The 14,476-nt window shown below is 44.4% G+C and overlaps 1 protein-coding gene across 1 annotated transcript in view; it reads left to right on the top strand.

Annotated features, from left to right (window-relative positions):
* The window catches only part of kcnd1 (potassium voltage-gated channel, Shal-related subfamily, member 1), a 38,756-nt gene extending 25,763 nt beyond the window's left edge, over window positions 1–12,993 (top strand). Inside the window, exons 5-9 of the mRNA XM_035158253.2 lie at window positions 8,312–8,474; window positions 9,393–9,476; window positions 11,740–11,835; window positions 12,037–12,287; window positions 12,434–12,993. Of these exons, the coding sequence (XP_035014144.2) occupies window positions 8,312–8,474; window positions 9,393–9,476; window positions 11,740–11,835; window positions 12,037–12,287; window positions 12,434–12,641 (802 nt within the window). The 3' untranslated portion in view covers window positions 12,642–12,993. The remainder of the gene's footprint in view (window positions 1–8,311; window positions 8,475–9,392; window positions 9,477–11,739; window positions 11,836–12,036; window positions 12,288–12,433) is intronic.
* The last annotated feature ends 1,483 nt before the right edge of the window (window positions 12,994–14,476 follow it).

Raw genomic sequence — 14,476 nt, forward strand, 5'->3', positions numbered from 1 at the left:
TCAGTCTCAGCATGAAACATGAACCCTTGAACAAACATCAGTGTGATTTGGTCCATGTTCCATCTGTCAACATGGAGAAGGCGGGGCTTATGACCTACACTGCAGCCAGCCACTAGGGGGTGATAGAGACACTTTGGCTTCACTTCTTGGGAGCAGTCAGGTCGTCCATCTTTATTTACAGTTTACGTGAAAAACAAAATGTTGAATAAAAACAGGATTATGTTTATTATTCTACTGCATCAGTTCTAATCTTCTTTTCTCTGTTAAGGATTTTGAAGAGATTTTTTTTCCTTTAGAAACATTTTGGGATTAAAATGTATTTTGTAATTTATTCATAAGAACACAAGCACAAAAACAAGAAGTCACTCAGTTCTGTTCATCATGTGACAACTCGCTGTTTTTAAAGTGTCAGCGAGCGAGTGGCGGTTTCACTCCTCAGCCGTGTGACCTTCGGAATGTTTGACCTGAACTGTCCCTTCAAGAAATGAGACGGGGAGAACGATGTGAGAGGGAGGAGGGTGAAAGAAAAATAAAAAACAAAACAAGGGATGAAGTACGTGGAGGAGAAACGAGACAGAGGCTCGGATTCACTCGGATCTCCTTCACCAGCGGGGGAGAAAACATGGAACAACCATCCCTCCTCCTGCAACTTTCATCATCCCTCCATCAATTAAACATGGCCGTGGATTACGCTTGGGGAGGAGAAAGAGAGATGTGACGGGGAGAGAGGGTTCAGGAGGAGGAGGAGAGGCAGAATAGGTGAGAGGAGGAGGAGGAGGAGGAGGAGGAGGGAGGCTTTTAGCAGCCGGCTGTAACCCAGAATAGAAGTTTTCAAAGAGGAAAAACCAACTGAGCTGATGATCGGAGTCGAGCGGTCGATACGTCGTCCTTGAGAAGAACGATTCAAACAGTCTGAGGCAGAGGAGGAGCCTCACGTGGAGGAAGATCACGTTTCTCCTCATCCTCCGTCCACACACACTGATTCATGACAACATTATTTTTACATTTAGTTAGATTTGATAAAAACACACAGAGAAATAATAAAAACACGGTTCTTTGTGTCTTCGTGTCGTCTTTAGATTCGTCTCACGTCTGTGTTCAGACTCAAGTTAATTCAGTTTTATTTGTACAGCGTCAAATCACAACGTACATTATCTCAAGGCGCTTTACATAATGAGGTAGAGACTTTACAATATTAACACATGAGACACGTATAAGACATATAAGATATTTATATAAAAAACTTTATCCAGCTTTATATAAAGCTTATATAGTCTAACATTGTTGATAGCTTCATAAACTGTAAATAAACTATCTATAAAACTGAATATTAAGGTATGAATAAAACTCTACTTAGCTATACATATAACTGTATATAAAATATATACAAAAACTATATGAACCTGTATATAATCTATAGTTGAACGCAGCTTCACCTGTAGCAGCTACAACAAGCAGTCAACACCCTGATGATTGATGTTTATATATAAATATATATCTGTCAGATCCAACCAGTACTTTTACTTAAATACTTTAACTGCTTTTACTTATGTACAAAATTATGCAGTACTTTTTCATACATTTTTTAAAAATTGTAATGAAGTACTTTTACATGCCTGTATTGGTACTTTTACTCAAGTAAAGTCTCTGATGAGTTCATGGTCAGTTTGAGGTTCTGCTTCACCTGAGACTGAGTGTGTGTCTGTGTGACGGCTGGTTGGTGCTGTTGTGTTGTTGTGTTGTTGTGTTGTCGTGTTGTTGTGTTGTGTTTGAGCAGGAGATCTTGACCTCGCTGGAGTTTGTAAATAAATAAAAGTGAAGAAGAAGAATCAGGAGACGTTGACGCTGCAGTTTTTTCTTCTTCAGTCTCGACTCAGCGACTCTGTTTCTTCGTCTCTGCGATCGGAGGAATCACCCGCCTGTTTAATTGTCCTTCCTGTTTTCCTCTAAACTAATTACCATTGGCTCTCTGTCCCCTCTATCAGATTCTGATTGGCTTGCTGGCCTATTACAGGTGGGTGATAAGGATCAGTGCATGCCTGCGTTCGATTGGCTGACCTGGCACTAATGGATTCCTATCTGCCCCAATCGGGGCGCAGCAGACGACCGTCTCTTTCTGTTTGCCCTTGTGGTTTTCTGCTTTCAGACACTTTTGTGTTCTGTTAAATTCAGACTTGTGTCTCTGCCCCGTTGTCTCCGTTGTCTCCATCGTCTCCGTCGCTCTGGATCTTTGTTTCTCTTCACCTCTGTCTTCCTCCGTCCTGTCGTCTTCTCGGTATCGTCGCTCGGAGCAGGATGACATAATCCTGACCATGAAATATTTAACGTACTGAGAGAGCGTCTCAGAATAACCGGGCTGACCCGGGCCTCCCGAGAGTTTCCCCCTTTTGTAAAACCTTTATTTATCACGACGGTTGACTCCAGCTCTGAGGGGTGGGGGGGGTGTTGATCTGGTGGGTCAGGTGCCTTGCTCAGAGGCTCTGTCAGCAGGTTTAGGATCAGTCTGTGCTGATGGGATGAGGAAAAGCATTTTCTTTGGGACTCTTTGGGGGATAAAGAAGCATTGAGGACACACCCACGTGTCCCGGCAGTGGAGGGACATTTTAAGTGAAGGGATTCGTCTGGGGGCCTCAGGTCTGTGAGCTTCTTTAAGGGGCCACAAGACAGAAACCGGGACAAGATGGATACTCTCCTATGTGTTCAAACATGTATATGTCAGTGTAATATTTTGTAAACTACTAATGAAGTTGCCGGCTCCGTCCCTAATTTCTAATTTCTCAGACGGCTCTTTGCTTCGTCCCTGCAGACGTATTTCTTGCATGAAGAATTTAGATTTGCTGCACCTCCACCTCTGTCCTCTTTTCCTCCTGACCTTCTTCCTCTGTTCTTCTCTCCTTCTCCTCTTTCCTCTCATCTGTCCTCACTCTCCTCTCTCCTCCTCCTCCTCCTCCTCCTCCTCCTCCATCCCTCTGGCTTGTTGTCAAGCTTCCACTCAACGTGTTGTCCTCCTCCCTCCACCTCTCCTCCTCCTGCTGCCGGACGGAGACTTGGCTCCAGCAGCTGCAGATAATGACCCCAGAGAAAGGGTTGTGTAGAGGGGTGGGGGGGGAAACAGGAGATGGGAGCAGAGATGGTGGAGAGAACAGAAAGGGCACGAGAGGGAGGAAATAATGGAAATGTATGGAGAGAGGAGCAGAGGAGAGGGGGGAGTGAAGGTGTATAAACTTTGTCCTCCCTCCGTCTCCTGATGCTAACCAGCTACACGCCCTCTGATGCTGACATCCATAATTCACCATTAACAGCTGTAGACACCGTCTTTAATCACCTCTCTGCAGTCACACGGCGTTTTAAAGAGAAACTCGACCTCTGCAGGTGGAACAGGAAACTCTCACAGCCTCTTTCTGTGATGTCATCGTGGTCAACAGTCTCATCACAGCCACAGGGACGGATTAAAGGCGTATCTATGCTGCTTTAACGTACAAAAAGATGAACGATGTTAGCATCATTGCCCACATACCTCTACGTCCACTGGGGGGCAGTGCAGAGTCACGAGTGTCTGACAACATGGCGACGGTGGAGGAGGTTGTGATAACATCATAAAGACGCCTGCAGCTTCTTACAGGGTCACAAAGTCTGCGGGTCTCCGTTGGTGAAACTTCTCCCTCGTGTCTCGTGGTCATCTCGTCTGAACTAGTGGCGTCGCTGACCCCCGGCGAGTTCTGCTGCTACTGCTCCGTCGTATCTACAAGCTTTCAGAAGACGTGCATGAATACGTGTCCATGTGTAATGTTGAGCTGTAATGAGACAGAAACGCTGTGTGACAGATTCTTCATCGTGTTTCAGCAGACGTGTCGGGCTCTGCTCCGTGAAGACGACTGATCACAGGTGTTGTTCATGTTTGTATTTTGCGTCAGGTTCAGTGAACAGGAACAATGAGCTGAAGTTACCACCGAGGATTCCTCTCTGAGATTGAGCTGAATCAGCATTAGATTAGTATTGAATCTACTTTGTGTGTGTGTGTGTGTGTGTGTGTGTGTGTGTGTGTGTGTGTGTGTGTGTGTGTGTGTGTGTGTGACTGTGTGTGTGTGTGTGTGTGTGTGTGTGTGTGTGTGTGTGTGTGTGTGTCTGTGTGCGTGTGTGTGTGTGTGTGTTTGTGCGTGTGTGTGTGTGTTGGGGGCTATTTCTATTATGATGTATGTTATGTTTGTGTGTACATACAATGCAAATGTGTGTGTGTATGGTGGAGGTTATGTCAGTAAGTGGAACAGGAACTATGCTTGATGTCTCTTGTGTGTGCGTGTGTGTGTGTGTGTGTGTGTGTGTGTGTGTGTGTGTGTGTGTGTGTGTGTGTGTGTGCGCGTGTGTTTATTTATTTTGACGCAGACTGACACAGGGAGAATACATTTTAATCAAAGTTATTTAAAGTATAAATACAGAATTCTTCCTCTTTAATTTCAAACCAACACGTTGGCGTCAGCACTTCCTGTCTGTGGCTCTGAGCTCGGAGCTCATTGGTTCCTCCTGACGATGTAAATCTTTAAAACTCACGTCAAACAAACTGGAGGAAGTCTGGATTTCATACGGACATCTGACGCACTGTTCAGGTTTTTATGTGAATGAGTTTGCTGCTGTCGTTACTCTGTCGTTTGTTTCAAGTTCATCTCAGGGAACAACACACACACACACACACACACACACACACACACACACACACACACACACACACACACAGCAGCAGCATTAACGGCCCATTAAAGGTGCACTGCGTGTAATGCTTGGCTGCAGACTGAAGGCCGCTATAGATTTACTGCTGTTCTCTGATCATAAAAACACGCAAACAGCAGCGGGACGCTTTACGATTACAAGACTGTGTGTGTGTGTGTGTGTGTGTGTGTGTGTGTGTGTGTGTGTGTGTGTGTGTGTGTGTGTGTGTGTGTGTGTGTGACCAGGGTTAATGGAGTTATAAATGGACTCAGGGTTGTTGAGGTCACTGGTGTTTAGCAGCGTTTCTGTCTTTGTGTCCACACACAGAGTCTAGAGTCTCTGCTCTACTTGCACAATGTAGTGTGACGTACTTCCTCTCTCCACATTACCTGTCGGTTCACTTCCTGTGGACGCCAGACGTTTTTTCCCGTCTCACAGTTCGCTTTGTATATATCGTAAATAGTATCTACCATCTTTGTTTGTTTAGCGTGGTTAACACAGGCAACGCCCCTTTTCTAAGACGATGACGTCCACTCAGAGTTTCGATCATTATCCTCTTGTAGAAAATGGCTGCCAGGCACTGATTGGTGACAGTGAACTCTGTCTGCTGTACGCTGTTTACCCCTGAAAGTCCAGAAGTGCTTTGTGGACTGAACCACTTCACTCACCTCCATCATAGTGGTGAGTGGATGATGAGTTGTTCTGTGAACTGTCCCTTTAAGATCTCCAGTGAAATCTGCCGTACATATTTGAAACTTGAATCCATTTTAACTCTGTCCACAGTTTTGGAGCCTGAAAAGCTTCACGACTTCATTGCAGAGTTTAAATTAATGAAGTAAAGCGTGTGGGAGTTGGTGCCGGGGTCAGATTCAGGTCTGGTTGACATTCAGAGAGGACTCAGTTAGTGATCCAGCACAGATTCATCCCGGCTGTTTGGCCTCAGTCTGACGTCTCTGTCGATTCCTCCGGGCGCTTCTTGCCAACAATTACAGATGGCCTCTGTTCCTCTCGGCCCGCTCTGTTATCTGCATCGATCGGCTCCCAGCTGCCAATATGGCTCCCTGCTGAGATCCAGTAAAACTGACCTGAGCTCTGTCATCACACAGACGCTGAGTTCCTGCACATCCAGAGAAACAACCGTCAGCCAGATGAACTGCGTCTAACGTTTCAGACCATTAACTCGAGTGTGGCCGACGGGAATTTTACTTTTTCACAAACCATTCAGCCCTGGGTGAACCCCGCCTCCCGCCCACTAGTCAGCTGGGATTGGCTCCAGCTCCCTCAGAGGTTAAGTGTGCAGATAATGGATGGACGGTAATGGAGTTGAGTTCAGGGATCGTTTTTACATTTCCTCATAATTACACCAGTACGTCAGCTGTGATCAGGTCGTTGGATTCTCCAGCATGAATTCACACATCCTGAGTGATTTATCATTTTAAAGAATAAACAAAGAGAAAAATAGATACAGATATTGATACAAAATACATAAATACAGGAATTGATTTTCTGATAATTAATTAATTAATTCAACTTCTATATTTTGGTATTGTTTGAGTTTTTTATTTATTACAATTATCTATATTAGAGTTTATGGTTGTGGTTTGTATCTCACATAGTTTGGCTTCATTTCTGGATCGTGGGAGGAAGTGGTGACGTGTCGTCCATCTTTATTTACAATCTGTATCCTGTACATGTTCACAGCCACACAGGGGGCGCTATTACTGCGGAAGATGAACATCCAAACACTGTTTTGATTTATATGCAAAATAATAATTTTGCACAAACACAGTAAAGCCTCTCCAGTCGCTGTGAGTCCTTCACTTCACTTCACGGCTTTGATGACAAACGATGACGTCTGTGTGATTTGTTTTCCTTCTGATAAAATGCTTCATTTTCACAAGGATGCTTCCAGACGAGGAAATGAAACTCTCTATATTCAGACATGTAAATCACCTCAGCCTGCGCAGCTGATCAGATATCCAGGTAATGAGCTGCAGCTCTGTGCTCGTGTTCCTGCCGCAGTGGATTATGTCTCAGTCCTTCAGAAAATAAGGCCACGACCTGGTCGGCTGCGTTAATGCTCATATCTGTGAGGTAATTTACAAAAAAACCCCGGAAGGTAATTTCAAAGCTGGGCAGCGTCACACGTTTTATTCTGAATCTCCTCATTTGAAGTTTCTACCTTTTCTCTAAAAATGAAAATTCACTTTTAAATGTTGAGTGCATTTATAAACATTATGCTTTTGCTGCCGTGGAGGGTTATATCTGTATGTGTGGTACGAACCCTCCATGACCTCACTTCCTCTTGATATTTACATTTCTTCTTTGAATTAAATGTCTTCCTGCGACTTGAGTCTGAATATCTTCATAGATCAGTGTGATGAGAGCTGGTTTAACGTGTTCGGATCTCAAAACTAAATAAACGTCGTGCAGAGTCTGTGCCGTCGTGATCGTGGAGCTGTGGCATCGAGGCTCCACCTGCACACGCACCAATCAGGAGTCAGTCTCAGCTGTCAATCATGACGTCTCAGCCTGTTTGTATATCATCAAATAACTCATTAAAACCAAACTGATCAGAAACATGAAACTTGAACAACTGTCAGTGAGATAAGAATCTAAAATGACAAGATGGTACCTTTCAAAACAGCTTTTAGAATAAAATAACGTTAAGGAATCAGGTAAAAGTAAGTTTTGAGGGATGATTTAAAGTCACGGTGTTGTGGTGTGTTAGTATAAAGGTGTCTCGGTGTGTGTGTCGCCCTGCACCTTGATTTGTGTTTGATTTATGTTCCTGGGGGAGATAATAAAATTGTCTTTGGCTCAGTGAGTTTATTAAAATGTAGTTCCTGTTATCAGACTCAGGAAGTGTTGAGTTTGTGCCAGAGCTCAGTGATGCAGCAGAGAAGTGTATTAATCTGGTCTGATCCGTCTGTCGCCGGAGCTTCAGGTTCTCCCGTCGCAGCCTGGAGCTCGGAACTCAAACGTCCCGCAGCCGCCACATGGAACACATGTAAACTTCTAAAAATCAAACAGTTCAGCGGTTTCACAGAGAAACTGTGACTCTGTGCAGCCGCGAAGAGTTTGTTCTTCCTCGCTGTGTCTCAGACCGTCCTGGCTTCCTGCCCACACTCTAATCTCCCCTTCCTCGTCTCTGCTCCTGTGATTTATGGCTCGGTACAATGAAAGGTGAAGGCTGCAACCAGCAACCTGTGTGTGTGTGTGTGTGTGTGTGTGTGTGTGTGTGTGTGTGTGTGTGTGTGTGTGTGTGTGTGTGTGTGTGTGTGTGTGTGTGTGTGTGTGTGTGTGTGTGTGTGTGTGTGTGTGTGTGTGTGCATTCTTTTAGATGGAAGACTGTGAGATCTTATGAGGAGAAATCAGCATTCTATCTATCTATCTATCTATCTATCTATCTATCTATCTATCTATCTATCTATCTATCTATCTATCTATCTATCTATCTATCTATCTATCTATCTATCTATCCATCTATCCATCTATCTATCCATCTATCTATCCATCTATCTATCGCTCTACAAGAGAAGAAGCGTTTGGGGGTTTTCCGGCAGTGAGGTTGACCGATGATGTGACCGTGTGTTTCTCCCTGTAGATACGGTGACATGGTTCCCAACACCATCGCAGGGAAGATCTTCGGGTCCATCTGCTCTCTGAGCGGCGTCCTGGTGATCGCGCTTCCCGTCCCCGTCATCGTCTCCAACTTCAGCCGAATCTACCACCAGAACCAGAGAGCTGACAAGATGAGGGCTCAGCAGGTCTGACACTTTATCTGGGCTACAAACACTGACTTAAAGTTTATCAATGTAACACAACTGAATGGTGGATATTACCCATGATCCTCTGCTTTCTGACCCAGAAGAGCTGCTGCTGTAACAAATCCACCAAACTCTGCTTGAAATTCTTCATATTTTAAAGTTTCCTGTTGAATATTGGAGATAAACTCTGGTTTTTAATAACTTCTGAGTCTTTTTACCTGATCTACAGTTCAGCTTCACTCTTCAACTCATCTAATTTATCAGTTAAGCTGTTTTCAGACATGAACTCAGTTAGTGTTTCTCACGTGAAGCAGCAGCAGGAGATCGTCCGGACTCGTTCACAACAACAGGAAAAAGTTCCAGAATATGTCCAGAGCAACAAACTCAGATATTTGTTCTCATGCACAGAACCTCCAGAACATTTCAGTAAAATGTCTGGACTTCAGTGCAGGTCTGAAAACAGCTGTAGATATTTCAAGTGGGAGTAAAAGAGGAAACATTGTCCATGTTCACACTCACTGAACCATCAAAGGTTTGAGGTGAAAAGGTTGCATGATATTGATTTGAATATCGCAGATTAATTAACTTTACACGAACACGGTTCATGTTCCATTAAGAAACATGTTGACATGTCAATAATCCACATGTGTGAGGTCATCAGTGAAATATGACGGAATAACCTTTAAAGAGGTGAAATTGTTTTAACATCTAAACCTGATCTCTGCAGGTTACCTGAGTTTATAGTCAACAAGCACTGCCTGTGTGTGTGTGTGTGTGTGTGTGTGTGTGTGTGTGTGTGTGTGTGTGTGTGTGTGTGTGTGTGTGTGTGTGTGTGTGTGTGTGTGTGTGTTAGTGTGCGTGTGTGCGTGTGTGTGATGTGCTGACGGTGCTGTTTTCCTTTGTGTTTCTGTTTGACAGAAAGTGCGCTTGGCTCGGATCCGCATGGCAAAGAAAGGAACAACCAACGCCTTCCTCCAGTATAAAGAAGACAGAGCGATCGGGGTGAGACACACACACATACACACACAGACACACACACACACACAACACACACAGTGACAGTCGATAGTTCTTCACTTCAGCTGCAGGATTGCAGTCGAGTTAACTCAGACAGTGATGGAGCCGGAGAGAGAGAACCGAAAGAGACAGAGACGGACGAGGAGTAAAAGAAGAGGTGTGGAGATAAAAGAGAAAGAGAGAAAGAAGGAGAAAAGATTAAAAGTGTTTGTGATATAACAAAAAATCTGTCCCACCAGGTTTAAAGGTCACAGGACTCCACTTCTTCCTGTTGTCTCAAAGTGACAAAATAAAAGCCACAGACATTACAGATGTTTAAGTGTTTGATGGGAAGGTTCTAAAGGTTCTTTAGGTTGTTCTCTGGGTTCTTTAGGTCGTCCACATGTCATGATTTAAGAGATTCTACAGACGGTTTATGGAGGTTTAGTTCCAGGTTGTGGTCAGTGAGCAGGTCTGAACGTCTTCAGCAGGTTCGAATGATCATTCAGGAGGTTCTACATGTAGATTTGGGAAGTTTCTTGAGTTCCTTTAGTATTGAGGAGGTTTTCGGGATCATTTAAATAGTTGTAGTGGTTGACAGGAGGGTTCTAGATGATCTTTAGGGTGTTCGGAGGTTGTTTAGAAGATTTACCTGCACGTTAACATCCTGAAATAAACAGGATGTTAACGTGCAGGTAAATTTACACGTGAATGTTTAATTTTACCTTTTAGCTCCATCACGACTCAGTCAAGTTTTTCTTCTTCTTCAGGCAGAAGATGAAACATTCACCAGGTTTAAATGTTTTATCAGTAAAATGGGTTTAGGCTTCAGGTAGAAGACACACACACACACACACACACACACACACACACACACACACACACACACACACACACACACACACACACACACACACACACACACACACACACACACAAACCTATATCGTTGAGTCGTAATCCCTCTTCTGCTCCGAACAAGAACGGGATGACTGTTGGATTTACAGAGAGCATAAAGAGGACAAAGAGGAAGAGGAGGAGGATGAGGAGAGGAAGTGTAAAATAATAGGATGAAGAAAAGGAGGAGAGCGGAGGAACAGAACGAGCAGAAGGGGAAGAAGAAGATGAGTGTGTTTGTGTAATCTGAGATTTTTTATTCTGAGAGCCTCTCAGCTGTGAAACATCACACCAGAGAGAAAGATGATGAAGATGAGAGGAAACAGGGAGGAAGAAAAAGACGGGAGATTAGCCGTGTGAGGGATGGAGGGGATCAGACTGAAACCAGAGAAGAGAGACTTGAATATTATATAATATAATAATATGTGTCATCGCGTTTCCTGCTAAGCCTTTTGAAGAAAATCGTGCAAAGTGAAGTTTTTAATGTTTAATTCTCAAGTTTTATCTGAAAAGTTTCAAAGGAACAGTTTCTATTTTCTCCTGTTTCCTGCTGATATAAATAAATCTGGATTCTCTCGACTCTGTGGTCGTGATGCAAAAAGAAACTCCAGGAGGGAAACACGTACAGAGTCTGTCCTACAGGAGGCGCCAGAGGAAACATGAGGGGGTCATCGATGACTGTAAATAAAGATGGACGACATGATGGCTCCCAAAAGTGAAGCCAAAGTGTCTAGATCTGCAGTATAGGTCATACACCCCTCCTCCCCCATGTCAGCTGATGGGACATGGACCAAACTAAAAAGTCAAATGTTTGTCAGAGATGTTTTCTGTTATTAAAAATTTTAGTTCTTCGTTCTAGGTCTTATCGCACTGCGTTTGTATCCTCGATACTTTGGCTCCATTCCAGGATCCTGATAGGAAGCGAAGATGTGTTGTCCATCTTTATTTACAGTCGATGGTTCATCCAGCGGAGAACAGGAACAGAAACTGCACTTGTTGAAAATGACGAGTTAAATGACAACTCATCATTTACAAAATGAACTCGAGGACACGCCCCCCTACATCTGCAGCCTGCAACCATTGGACGATACTGTCAATCACTCTGTGGTATCCACCCCCCCAACACATCCGGTGCTTTATGGTCTATTTGACTCTAAATGATCATAATTTTCATGAAACAGACTGATTGAGAATAAGTACATTTTATTCTTGTTTGTTCTGTCACTGTTTGGTTTGTGTAAAATAAAACAGCCAATGTCCACTGTTAATAAGTGTTAATAAATGTGTGTCTTTGTGTTTGTGTGTGTGTGCTGTGTGTGTGTGTGTGTGTGTGTGTGTGTGTGTGTGTGTGTGTGTGTGTGTGTGTGTGTAGGACCGGAACAGTGACAGCACAGCTCTGTGTGTGAAGAACAAATCGGCATTCGAGCACCAACATCACCATCTGCTGCACTGTCTGGAGAAAACAACGGTGAGTCACATCCTACACATTTATACATGTACACATTCCTATACAGAACACGCACGTACAATACACACAACACACAACATACATGGTACACACACAACACACATCAAACAACATGAAACAAGTGATATTAAATTTCTGTCTTTCGTTAAAGACGTCAGTGTTTACGTGATTTGTCCTCTGACCTCCTCCGTCTCCCGACAGAACCACGAGTTCACGGACGAGATGAACTACAGCGAGTTGTGTATGACCGAGTCCGTCGGCTTCAGGACCAGTCGCAGCACCTCCCTGTCGAGCCACCAGGGGGCGCAGAACAACTCCACCGGCTGCTGTCCGCGGCGGGCCAGGAGGAGAGCCGCCATGCGACTGGCCAACTCCACGGTGTCCGTCAGCCGGGGGAGCGTCCAGGAGCTGGACATCCTGCACATCAAAACCACGTCCATACCTCCACAAACGTACGACCTTTCCTTCATATAAAGAAGTTCAATGATTGTAAATAAAGACGATCAGTGACTGTATATAAAGATGAATAGTGAGTGTATATAAATGTATAAAGTACATATCAGAATCTGATTTTATATATTTGTTTTCTGTGTCCCAGTCGTTCCAGTCTCAACGCCCAGTGCGCCAATCTGAAGTTGAACTGCGGGAATCCAGATTACACCGCCGCCATCATCAGCATCCCCACGCCGCCCGCCAACACGCCTGATGACAGCCTCCCCCCGTCGCCTGTCCCCATTCCCGGCATCCTGCGCAACACCCGCGCCACCGCCTACACCCATGAAACCGTCAAAGTCTCCTCCTTATAACCTCCGACCTCACCTGCAACCTCCACCCTCCCTTGCCTCCCTCCCTCCCTGCCGCCCCACCAGTCGTCCCCCCCCCTGCACCATGAACAATAAAATCCCTTGACCCTCTGACCCTGAACTGGGAGGGGGAGCGCTGCTAGCTGAGATTCTGGAGACTACGCAGAAGGAGGTTTTGAGTGCCGCTGGTCGCTTTCACTTCCTCTCACCATTTTGCGGATTTCGTGGAATGAACGTGAACAAAGTGGCTTCTTGTCGAGAGGCAAAATGTACAATGACACAAAAAGGCATCTGATGGGAAAACAAGGTAAGATCAAGACAGGACGTCTCCATGGGTCTGAAGAGTCGCCCTCATGACCCCAACAAGCACTTGACCCCCGCACAACTCCGCTTAACCTCATGACACCAACAGACCCTGAGAACAGTTCACCCACCGATCAGGACGTTCCACAGCTGATGGACGGGATCATCGGGTCCATTCTGCATCCACATCGAACACAGGAGGGACACAAATGGCAGCTGAGGATATTTGTCGCTGACGTTGGTTCTGTTGCTGAATCTGTGAGACTGTCGACCGATGATCATTTAGTCAGACGCTGGTTTGAACTCATCTGTGATTGGATACAAATTGCAGACGGACAAACCCGACGTTGGTATTTTGGATACTTTAGATGTTGGTTGTTGTGGGAAACGAGTGACGGACGGACAGACTCATCATCGTCGTTCGATGGTTTCATTCCTTATAATCCAGGTCGCAGAGGAAATGTCACTACGTCAGGTTTTTGCATTGGACTGTTTTTGCTTAAAATGTAAAGGTTGTAGGTTTTAACCCCCAACGACGGGTCACGATGTCCTCGACGAGGATGAGGGACGACTCTGGAGTCAAATGGAGTTCGAGTGTGTATAAATGATGGAGGTCACTTCAGGTCACGTTTTCAGGAGCTCATGAGCGAGAACTCTTCAACTTTCATCACCGACTGGTTTCATGAGGTGAAAGACCCTGAAAAACCAAACAGAACTGGGTTTAACTGATCTATGCTGTTCACACATCGACACTGAGCTCAACTGGTCTGAGAAGAACTGGATTTACTGGTTTTCTAAATGGGAGAAGGTTTGAATTGTGGATGAATCTTATGTGAACTGGTCGAGTCCCAGACCGGGAACGAAAGCCTTTTACTTTTCAAAATATGCAACATTACAAGACGCAGGAAAATAGCATCACCTACTGAACAGGAAAATAATAATAACATTAATAATAATAATGTGTGTGTTGAAAACCTAAAGTCGTTAATGCAGGGAAACAAAATGTAAAGCAACTAAAAAAAGTATTTGTTATGTGAACGTCTCAGTGAGAGACGACATAACGAGTATTCTGCAATAGATTTAATGGAGAAGAGAAATGAAACACCTGAAACTCACGTTTGTCCCGATGACGAGAACTCTGGTCGTTTTCAGCACGTTGGATCAGATGTAATGTGCAGTTTTTTACCACTAGGGGTCACTCTATCACAACAATAAGTCCAGTAACACAGTGTCAGCGTTTCTCTGAAAAAGATCCAGACGTCAGACGACTAAAATCCTTCATCTGCTTCAAATGCAGAGTTAAATACCACAAAGATCTGAAAAGTCACTTTTGACTCTTCTGGCAGACAAACACTGATACAAGCACAAAGGGGATATGACGCCACCAACAGGCGACCAAATGAAACGCAACGTTACCTCTATGAAAACTACAGATTCATGCAAATTTGAAAATGTAGTAAATCTGTTCCACTGGATTTAGTTCAATCTCTCAGTCAACGTTTACATTGGTGTTTAGTTTCTACACAATAAGGTTC

Source organism: Hippoglossus stenolepis, chromosome 6, assembly GCF_022539355.2.
Source record: "Hippoglossus stenolepis isolate QCI-W04-F060 chromosome 6, HSTE1.2, whole genome shotgun sequence".
NCBI lineage: Eukaryota > Metazoa > Chordata > Actinopteri > Pleuronectiformes > Pleuronectidae > Hippoglossus > Hippoglossus stenolepis.